General features: G+C 41.1%; 2 protein-coding genes across 2 annotated transcripts; both read right to left on the reverse strand.

Annotated features, from left to right (window-relative positions):
• Positions 1 to 262: 262 nt before the first annotated feature.
• LOC306748179 (growth hormone-regulated TBC protein 1-A-like) lies at positions 263 to 4,813 on the reverse strand (the record flags this gene model as incomplete). Its single annotated transcript, XM_079231313.1, has 8 exons — positions 263 to 1,099; positions 1,552 to 1,737; positions 1,832 to 2,004; positions 3,024 to 3,120; positions 3,509 to 3,633; positions 3,902 to 4,060; positions 4,149 to 4,294; positions 4,758 to 4,813. 8 exons carry the CDS (start codon positions 4,811 to 4,813, stop codon positions 998 to 1,000), a joined length of 1,044 nt encoding a protein of 347 aa, XP_079087439.1. The 3' UTR covers positions 263 to 997.
• A 1,366-nt stretch (positions 4,814 to 6,179) lies between these two features.
• Positions 6,180 to 11,322, reverse strand: dcun1d2a (DCN1, defective in cullin neddylation 1, domain containing 2a). Its single transcript, XM_079230642.1, has 7 exons — positions 11,293 to 11,322; positions 9,463 to 9,679; positions 9,215 to 9,383; positions 8,772 to 8,902; positions 8,563 to 8,645; positions 7,929 to 8,025; positions 6,180 to 7,798 (listed from the first exon to the last, which is right to left on the reverse strand). Exons 1-7 carry the CDS (start codon positions 11,293 to 11,295, stop codon positions 7,719 to 7,721), a joined length of 780 nt encoding a protein of 259 aa, XP_079086768.1. The 5' UTR covers positions 11,296 to 11,322; the 3' UTR covers positions 6,180 to 7,718.

Genomic DNA, 11,322 nt, shown 5'->3' on the forward strand with positions numbered 1-11,322 from the left:
AAGGAGAGGTCAATAAACGTGAATGAACGAGCCTGTTTGACTGTTTGTTCTTCACACCGCTCATCACCTGTTAAACCTGTTCCTGGTTTGTTTGGACTCCATAATAGTGGAGGAGATGCACTGTTTACAATACATTTTCTGCACATACATGAAAATAAGTATCTAAAATTACAATGTATCAAATACTTATTACATTATTGTGAAAAGAATACATGTACACTTTTTATTTATAAATAGTGAATCAACTTTTATTGTGACCGGTTTCATGTCCTCCAGGTGTAAAACACACTTTAATTTGCCGACTGAAATGAGAGCCAGCGGGACTCTCGACTGTTTTATATTACTGGATAGTTTCATCACATGGCTCTTCAGTATCTGTCTGTAAATGCAGGATGAGGGAAAGTTGATCAAAGGTGTTTGATTAACTTGCTGTTTGACTGTTACGATTGTCCCCAGGCACCCAGAATGTAACATTGAAATTACCACTTCTCTTTCCCTTTTTATTTTGTGTTGGGCAGAGGCCATTTTGAGTTAAGCCAGATCAGGGAAAAGATTATACCAATTATTAGCTTTCTGTAAACGACAAAGTGAACCAAAGTTCTGTAAATTTGAGATAAATGGAAAGTTTGAACAGTTTTACTGCAAGAGTCATTAATTCTCTTTTCCCTCATAAAATACAGATAAAACAATGTAAAAACTGTTTCACTCCCATACTACTGCAAAATAATACTTCTATAGTTCATGTCATAAAAACCGTGGCAGCTTTAAATACATTTTTATAAAGTATCAGAATTTTCTGCAGAACATGGGACCATGAACAACAGATGAGGTTAAAACAACATTCTTTAGTGTACTCTCTGGAACTGATGACGCAAACAAAAAGCCACCAGCAGTCCCTTTGCTAATACATAATTGTTCCTGATGGTACAGTTGGTACTTTCTTACACTGCCCGTTTTAGAAATCCAGTCAAATGGGTTGAATGATGGATCCAAAACTTTATGGCCTTCCAGATTCTTCCTCCAGTATTCGTTGTCTACATTTCTCTCTGAGTTTATCAATAGTTGCCATTGACAGGCTCCCAGGTTCTGTAAAGATTTTCTGAAAACAGAATTTGAGAGAATGTCACCAAATTGACGAAGGTTTAGGATTATCCCTTTAAGACATTTACACAGCGACACGCCAAGCTAGAACTCAGACAGAATAAGCTGCATGTAAACGCGTCATCCATAATGAACTGGCCTATTTGTAAACATGGATTTTCATTCTAAGGGTGTTAAATCTGTCATCTGCAAGAATTAGGAACATTTTATGACACTTCCTTTTCAAATTTATTGTCCTTTGATCACGATTAACCCTTTAAGTAATTTTCTTCAAGAAAAGATGACGTGTTGGTTCCAGACTATCAAATGTAGACTCCTTGCTTTTTCTCTTGATATTATAGTAAACTGTATATATTTGGGTTTACATTTTGAAGTATCTGGCAGAAAAAAATCATTATTTGCAGCCGTAAGGTGCTTAATGCAGGTTGACTTTTTCCTTTCTCCTCGCACCTGCATGAAGGCGTGGCAGTCCAGCGTGAAAGCTCCACAGGTGATTTGTTTGAAGCACTCGCACACATCCATCAAAGAGCGAGCTCGAAGGATCTCCGGCTGGTGGTGAATAATAAGAGTCAGAGCGGCGCGGAAGAGAACCTTGGAGCCTTCGTAGAAAAGACAATCCCAAACTCGCAAAACTGTCTGCGAAGAAACAAACAAAACAAAATAGACGTCTGTAAAACATCACCATGAACTCCTACTTTGTCTCTCCCATTAAACCCAAACTTGGCCGTACCTCAATTGGGAGGATGTCAATGTAGAGGCAGATGAACCAGCGGGACACCAGCAGGGTCCATATGCCGGGGAACTGGGCCATGAGCTGTCCCACGGCCGGAGCCTTAGCCTTCACCAGCTCCCCCAGCACCTCCTGGTCAGTCTTCAGGCCCATCATGGCCGGGCTGTAGAAGTCTACATATCCACAAAGTAGATGAGTTCACTGTCTTTCTGAGTGCAGGAGGGACACTTTGCTATGAACTGGCTTTATTTTCCTATTGAGATCAAATCTAAATATTTCATATTGCTGTGTTTGTCCAGAACCTTTTGCAAGAAGGAATTTTCTACGTGGAGTCTTCAGTCTTTTATATTACTATTATTATATTATATAAGGCTCATCATGAGCAAGTGCTATTCATTTGCATTGCTTTGCACAACTCTGTCGTCATTATTACACATATTTTAGCTGCCTTAACTACCTTAATATTTATTTATGACATCAATGACCCAAACCCTGCTCCAAGTGGACACTAATAAAATAAAGTTATGGGGTCAAAGAAGTAACAAAAGAAGCATTTTACAGCAGAAGCAAATAGCATTTAAAGGATTAGTGATCTAGCTGAGATAGGATCTTGTCTTTCTTCCTCTTATAAACAGGAACGTATGCAAACCTTTTGTTGCAGAAGGTTGAATTACTGCACGCGCTCAGTATGCTGCTGCCTGAGCTTTAATTGGAGCAAAGCAACACATCTCATCATGATGCCAAAGTATGCCTCTGGGTGAGCCCACAGACTTTCTTACTTATCCTCTACAACTGAGCACTGCTGCATTATTTTGTCGTACATAATTCATGTTTTACTATATTTGAGGTTTTTTTCAATGCCTATTTCTTTGTTTTATTGCTTTATTTGCCCTTGTTTTCTAGTTTTGATTGATTACATGCCCTGCACCACCTGGGTTCACCGACAGCTGTTTTCACTTACATTGTCTGACTAGACCTCTGCTCAGGACTTTGATTGACATCTCTCTCTCTCTCTCACACACACACACACCTCGACCATTTTTTATTGGTATTGACTTTAGTTACCTTGTAATTCTAGAGCCACGTCCGCCTTCAACCCGAGCAGACAGGCTAATTAATAAACACCTCTATGGGTGTGCAGGGCCCTTAATTATGAGTGTGAGCATTAAAAAAAAACAAAATAAAAAACTACCTGGGAGCATTCTGCCCAACAATGCATCCATGAGCCAAAAGGACGTCTCTTCATCTTTGGTGATGATCATGAGGTAGCCTGCAATGAAGTTCATGCCCTGACATGAACAGAGACAGCGGTGATCTAACTGTGAACATATTTACTGACACCAACACCACGACAACAACATATTTCTAAAGGTTTGATTGAGGATGTGATTTTGTTTTCACAATATATTGATACTAGCATTTCTGGGACAACATGTAACTGTACATCTGTCATTTTTACAATTAATAAACCCATTGACATCCTCTGCCTTTATTTGGTTCAAAGAGGTTGCAAAAACATGACTTTGAATTTAAATGATTGGGTGTGCTCTAGAGGACAGGGAACAGGGAATATTGCAAATAAATCCGTCTGGAGAAAATCCTTCACAAGGGACTAGACAGTCCTGTTCTTTAGGCAAACAGATGTTATGGGTTGGGACAATAAAGTGTTTTGTTCACCTGACAGTATCCCACTTGTGTATTATGGTGTCCGTAGGCCAGCAGCACATTGTACAGAGCCCTCTGCAGGCTCGGTTCTGCTTTGCTTTGGAAGAGGACGTTGTCAGGAAAGGTCCTATGCATGTCTGCCAGAAATGAAAAGACAAGACTTTTTCTGCTATGATACAAGTTACGTTGTGAATGTTGATTGTGGGGAGACGGGATGAGGCTTTTCATAGCAGGAAAAGTACAGGTGCTACTCATAACATTTATGATGACTCTGTTCTATTCAAATGTCTCAGCAGCACTGACAGTGACGGAGTGACGGTGAGCCAGCATGCACAATACCAGGACACTGAAACTGAAGCAGCAGAGTGGAATTTAGTCTTCTGTGTAAAACGTCTTTTGTTGCACCTGTATGAATGGTTTCCTTCAGCCTGGTGTCGTGCTCCATGGCCAGCAGAGACTGGTAATAGCCCCGGTTGCCCTCCAGTCGTTCCTGTGCACCGCTGGCTGCCATCCAAATCCTGGCACGGTGCTCATTGGGCACGCCTTTTCGCACATACCTTTTAACTTCCAAAACAGATTTTTATAATTATCGTCACAGAACCAGAGAGCCCCACAAAGGCACCAGAAACGAAGGTATGTTTGTTGCTGGTACCTGTCAAGTTCTTCTCAACTTGTGGTTTCTCTTGAAGGAGCTTGGACCATCTCATCGACCTCCTGTTGAGGACAGCTACATACTCATTCATCATCTCCTTGTAGGATTCAAAATCGTGACGTCTCTCGAAGCCATAGGGGTCAATCCTGCTGAGGCAAATCCACACAGTGCGGTACCGGACAAATTAATGACTACTATGCACAAAGCACAACTGTGAAGAAGCAGCTGACAGCTGGGGTCACTTTCCTCCCCACCCTTCTCTCTCGCTCCTATTCCCTGATGACGGACACTACACCAGCCTCAAAGGGGTTGGGTTTCTGTAGTGGGGAGATCAAATGCCCCAGCTGGATGAATACTCAGTTTTAAATTACTTTCAAGTGAGTTTAGTAGCAATGAGGAACATTCAAACTTTTTTTTTCTCACGAAAACAACTCTTAGCTATGATATTTTACTAGCTGGCTTTGAATAACAGCGTTACATGTTTCAGTAAAACTAAAAGTGCAAATACAAAGAGTTGACGAGGAAAGAAGGTGATAACTGATCATTTAACAGCCTAACTAAAAGAAAGACATACAGTCAGAGTGAACACCACATCAACAAGAAGCTCACCTTTCACTGCCATTATTACATGTCAGAGGTTCAGAAGCATTTTCTTTCATTTCCATTGTGTGTTGTGCTGCAGGTAGTCGTCCACCGAAGCTTTGAACAACCAGCACGGAGGAGCTTATTTCATTGCTTTTCCTTGGTAAAGATCTCTGGCTGCTGTCAAGGTAAATAACAAAGCGGTCTGAGTTTCAAATGGCTCACCTTACAGACTTCTCTGAGAGGAGGGGCTAGTTTAAGCAACACCTGTAAAATCCACAGGTATGGCTCATTTGCATGCAACACGATCGGCGGAAGAGAAACAGTAATGTTTGATTGTATGTGTCACCTTGCATATGACTGTCCATGATTCATCAAAATAAAGTGTAAATGGTGAAACACGATTTCCTTGTCAGGGTTTTAGAAACAGAGTACAAATCCCTCCCTCCTCACTTCATCCCCCTTGAGAATAATGTAAGTTTCATCTCACATGTTTTAAATGGTATTTGAAATCTGTCTCCACATTGTCAGTGATATTATCAAAGACTAAATCCCTTTTACAATTCTCACTTAAATACATTTAAAGTGACTATAATCAATATGTTCTATCAATGTTCTTGCTGCCCCCAAGTGGCTGAAAATCTACTAAAAACATTCAAACTTTAGAATATAAACTTACTGTAAGATTGCTATGGCCACCAAATTCCCAAAGAGGATACTGAGGACATGCTTTTGTTGTCCATAAAGGATATGGCCACATTTTTCATGTTTGTCTTTGAGAACAATAGTAAAGTGCCAATATGTACACTGAAACAGGTTTAGCTTGTTGTAATTATTCCCTATTATTAAATTATTCCCCATTATTAAAAACCCTGCTAATGTGCTTTGAGTGCAAGTGATGGGTCCTTGGGGAAAGTTCTTTGAATGGTAGCTGCAGTTCTCCCTCTTTTTCTGTCATTCTCAAAGATATACAACATACAATTGTTGTGCATTCACTTGATGGCAATAATGGAGAGATTAAAAGAAACAAAGGGACGAGACACAAACAAAGGCCGTCATCTTATTGGAACAGAGAACGTTGTGGTTCATGAACGGGTTCTTAACTTCTAATCTCCCTACTTTTTGCTAAATAAACTTTTATACTGGCTACAAGTAGTCGAGGTCTTTTGTAAAGGACGGCAAAGCATGTATACATCTGGTGGCATGAATATCAATTGACCTGCCTTATATTAGGAAGTACGATGTGGAAGGAACATGTTAAACTTTATACTACCACCCTGAGACATCTTGATCAGCTCATCTTCATCAAACACATACCTCTGATATGTTACATTGAGAAGTTGCAAAACAGAAAAATAACAACATAATGAACAATATGTAACCAATTATGTTTGTTGTCTAAATCACCATTATCAAATTACCACATGTAATTACTCAAAAGAATCTTGTTAAATATTGTTTATTATTAACAATCAACAACATGGAGGGATATTCTGAAAAAAAAAGAAGAAATATTAAAGCTTTCTTTAACACAATTAGATCAGGATGGTCATAAATATGTTTTACACTCTGGCAACCGTAACTTTCCTTTACAAACACACTCTTGCCTCAGCAGCTATGCTGTTCTGTAAGTGATGTACGATGTCCCTCATCTAACTGATAAACAAAATAACTATTTGTGTGTATGATTATGGAAACACTCATGCTTTATTCATCTTTCTTGAAAGAACACTATACTTAGGATACCTACAGGATGTATTAACAATATATTCTAACTTTCACTACCGTCAGTAACACTGGACAGATGGGCTTGTACGAAATATAAATATTGAACAGACAGATATTTATTCTTAAGGCTTACTTTTTCGTCCTGTTGTCGCCCTTTTTAGTGTCCTGGCTTCTGAATTTAAGGCTTCGCACTGCCATAACATACAGATATGTGCCATGCAATCCTATGGGTCCGTCATTTATTAACGTTAAATTTCATTTAAATGCTGCTGAATTGTCTCTTTAGCAACATGTATGTCACATAGACAAAAACTCTTTCCGAAACAGTTAGAAAGAAATGATCTTTTGAAAGCTAAATTGTGGCGCTGTGGACTCCATCACTTGTAGGATTCAAGATCAACTCCCAACTGAGATTAAGCTGACAAATGAATACCACAAACCAACATACGCTTTCTAAATTAAAGCATTGCCTTTACTTTAGTGAAAATGTATTTGTGAAACCAGTCCGAGGGGATGTAAAACGTGTTTAACATGCTTTCAATGACAAGCTCACAATTCCATGACTTGACAGATCCACCTTACAATTAAACCAACAGCATATCATCCACTATATTGAGGCCTCCCGTCACAGATCGTAGCATTTACTGTACATAAAAGAATCATCTTCTGCATTTATAAATTTAAGGTATTTATATTCTTCTTCTTATAGCTCTCTTTGTAAACTGTCCCAATAGATACAGTATGTACAGTAAAAACTGCAACAGTTCTGTTGGTGCTGGTGTCGTGAGCACTCGGTCCTGAAGTTAGAGTAAGACATAGGAACTTTGCACTCGGAGCTTCATTTAACAAGACAAAGCTGACGAGGGAGAGTCTTAAAACACAGTTTTTGCCTCTTCAGTCCCTTTAGAGTACACACAGCCGGTGAACCTCCTCTCAGTGCTGCGTCCGTCCCGCCTACAGGGCTGACAGGTAGCGCTCCTCCTGGAGCAGAGCAGAGGGACGTCCAGGATGCTGAGAATCCAACAGGAGAGACAACGGTGGAACCAGCAATGTCCGTATTACGCCTCAAAGAAAGGTGGCCACTTGTTCTCATAGTTTTTACTCAGCTCCCTGAAAGGTGGTGTCCTGTGAGTTTCAAGTGCTTCCGTTTTCTCTCTGAAGTCTACAATGTTCACTGTTTTTTTGTACAAGTCTTTAAAAAAAACTATGAAGTCACTGTAAAAGAAACAAGGTTCTGGCTTTCCAGAGTTGGGATTGGATTTAGAGAGTTTTGCGTTTTGATCCTGTTACAATTGGTCGGGCAAATTCCACAAAATCATCTATAAGGACTGGCCATGCTCCTGAGGAAAGAGGAATACCAAGATATCATTAGTGTCACATTGATTTGAAGGGGAAGTTCATATTCACAGCATTACAGAGAACACAAAAGGATCAATGGCAAATCTGAAGGCTTTGTCATCCAAAACTCACCTTCCTCATCGTAGTTTGACATATCGTCTGCAATCATGTTACCAAAGTCCAACAATAGGTTCCATGTGTCCTTTGGGATGGATCGTTTATGGTGTTCCTGTAATGGACAAGTGCCGGTCAACATATCGTCATCTACATTATTTTATGCAGCTCGTGTTCATTTTTTCCGATCTCTACAACCAAACACTGTAGACATGTTTGCCATTATAACGTCAGTGTAAATCACCAATGGACCAATTGGCCTGCATGTGTTCTGGAGGACCAATTCCAACCAAACACCATCTGTTGACACTAGCTGAACCCCCTCTTTGACCGAGTCATCAAGATGTAATAAAAGACGTCCCATCGTCTCCGCCAAGTTCCCCATCGCTGGGCCAAATACATTTCAACGAGCGATGCCCAAATGCAACTTTTCAAATAAAGATATTGGCCTTTCCCCCCCCGATTTAAAATCTGCATTTCAAACTTGTGAGCTACCATGAATGCAGAGATTACTATGGCCGTAAAACATGGCTGCCATGAATAACTAATGGAAAGAAAATGTATTTCTGTCCATCACGCCATGGCCAATATCTGATCTGCTTTATAAGTTCGGTGTTGGCGCTGATAACATCCTAATTTCACTTCGACTCACCAAAAGGAATCTGTTCCAAAGATCAAGGAATTTAAATCGTCCCGACAGAACCAGGTTCCAGTAGGCTACAGCCATCTCCAAGTCTGCACACAGACCAAAAGCAGAACATTTAACTCCAACAGTTTGTAATTCAGTGATGCCATTCAGCAAGCTGCTGCTGCTGCTGTTGTTGTTGTTGTTGTTGTTGTTGTTGTTGCCACTCTTCTTACCTAGACCCTTCTGTCCAGGATTTTTGGCAAAGTTAAAGGTGAACTGGTAGAAGTCCTTGAACTTCCCGCAATCTTTGAGCTCCTGCTCTAATCTTGACAAGATGGCCTTCAGTTTTTCGGGGCTGTCACACCTAGAGCAATAGATAGACAAAAAAAACTCTTAATTGAATAAACACAAACAAACCCAACCAGTTGCAACATGTTTTTCTTTATGCTCATGACAAATTGGCTGAAGTTAACTTTGACACATGAACCTCAAAAGTCAAAACACTGCAGCTCTTCCACCGAGTTATTCCACGAAGACACAGAATACTCAAGCTGTAGTTGAGTGGGTCTATATATAGACAACCTTCCCTCCCTGGAGCAACATATGAAGATACTCCGGGCACAGTGTTTATGTCCCACTTTGGAGCATGTCTCACGCTGTTGTTGTCAACACTCACCCCAACTCTGTCATTCCATCCAGAAACTCCTTCTTCGAGAACTCGCACTGAGTGGCGGCGCGGAACTTCCACGCAACGACGAGCACGCTGATACTGGCTGGATCCAGGCAGAGGTCATCGCAAAACTGCTGGATCCCATCAATGCCGATCTTATTTTCATCCTGAGGATCTATCAAGGGGGAAATAACAGGGGAAAGCAACTCTGTTCTAGTAAATATTTCATGTTACAGCGTAAGAGTCCCACTTACCTTTGTAGCGATTGTAGAGCTGCTCCAGCTTTTTCCGGTCTACCGATGTTTTCATGGATTCCTTACAGTAGAGGTCTGGATTCTGAAAGTAGTTGTCGGTAGCAACTTCTAGTTTCCAGTCATTCTGCGTCAGGCAGTACACAGCTGTCTTTTCCCCAGCCTGTGTGAAGGACATGAACTGCCGTACCTTGTCCCTCTGCGAAGACTTCAGCTTATGCTGTGTGAGTACAGGACAAGGGCTGTCAGACACGGGTGCGATCAGACCAGGGAACACGGACAACAACACACAAACACAGACCGAAACACAGACAAAAACACACAGCGAGACACACACATCTACAGGCATTCAGGCAACAGCAAAGACTGCGAGACGCTCAGAAACACTCATATGTAAAAAGGTTAGTCTGTCACACTGACACACACACAGTATAGGTGCCGAGCCAAGACGCAGCGCTGGTAATTATGTCCTATCCAAAAGCAACATGGGCTTTTCTGATGGGGGGTGTTGTGGATTCTCAAAGCACATGCTGTACCCAGAAGGGCCCCTCAGATAACTACAGTCATAGATGTAACATGAGTAGGGAAACGGGATGCCATCACCCAGACCTAGAGGTGCAACAAGTCTGGAGTCTAACACAAGCACCCTGCCAGAAATACACAGCGATATAACACAAAATGAAAAGAAGAAGAAGAAAAAAGTCACCATATTGTCAGAATCATTTATATATTGACATTAGATGTGTGCACAATTTTTTTCCCCCCGAAATGAATTTAACCATGAGGAGGCATTCAGAATATAGTATACTTTTGTATAATATTAGAAACCAGTGATAAACAACAGTTATTTAGTTATACTTCAACCTAATGCAAGACAATTTCTGGTTTCCTAACACTACATAAATGTTATGCTGAGTTGATTCATCAATTAGTTGATTAACAACACATATGGTAATCGATTAACTAATCGTTTCATCATCAGCTGCTCAAATGTTTTTGTTTTGGATTATTTTCTTAGTCTTCTATGACAGTCAAATAAATATCTCTGAGTTTTGGGCTGTTGATTGGATGAAACCATCAATTTGGAGACACCCAAGCCTTGGGCTCTGGGAAACTGAGATGAGCACTTTTTACTATTTACCAATCGATAGCCCTGCTCGATATGATCCAGCCATGTCCCTCAGCACCATGGACCATGCCACCTCCTCACACCAGCTGCACTATCTGAGCACTTGCACTGTACTATAGAGCATTTCCTGAAACCGGAGACTACAACTCTGTGACTTCATTCAGCTGCTATCGACTCCACCAACCGTGACCAATCTCTGTTATTACCGACCACACGAAGTGAAAGCTCGGTGACGCGTCTGGCTGCTGCTCAGTCCGCACGGGTTACAGTGCGACCAGAGGTTAGCATTGTCTACATTACACCAGCTAGTAACTTATACTGGCTAATGTTAGCTAAGTTAGCCAACATGTATCACTGACATCAACGATGGGGAGAGGATCACGAGGACGGACTGTCAGTGGGGTTATGGATATGCCGGGATTCAAGGCAAACGATCCCGTGTGTGTCTGTCCCTTGGGTCTAACGACTGACCTGCTCACAGCCGAAGTTACCAGATTGCCCAAAAAGGGACGAGTAGCTAGCTAGCTGCTCTCAGAAGATCAACTGACCTTCCCTGTAACAGCAGCGAACACAAGAAACTGATCACTGAAGGCTTTCCAAAACCCGACACGCCACGTTATTTAATAACACGAGCATAGTCTTCAACGTAAGATGTAATGGCACCACAGCCAATGCCTGGGTTTGTGTTTATTTTGGTTACCTACCATTTTCACACCCGCTGTCTGACCAGTTTG

This window comes from Taurulus bubalis, assembly GCF_910589615.1.
Source record: "Taurulus bubalis genome assembly, chromosome: 15".
Lineage (NCBI taxonomy): Eukaryota > Metazoa > Chordata > Actinopteri > Perciformes > Cottidae > Taurulus > Taurulus bubalis.

Coding starts and splice junctions, on each gene's coding strand:
- dcun1d2a (XM_079230642.1), bottom strand. Junction 9,384..9,462: donor GCTCTACAATCGCTACAAAG/GTAAGTGGGACT, acceptor CCCCCTTGATAG/ATCCTCAGGATGAAAATAAG. Junction 8,903..9,214: donor GATGGAATGACAGAGTTGGG/GTGAGTGTTGAC, acceptor CTATTGCTCTAG/GTGTGACAGCCCCGAAAAAC.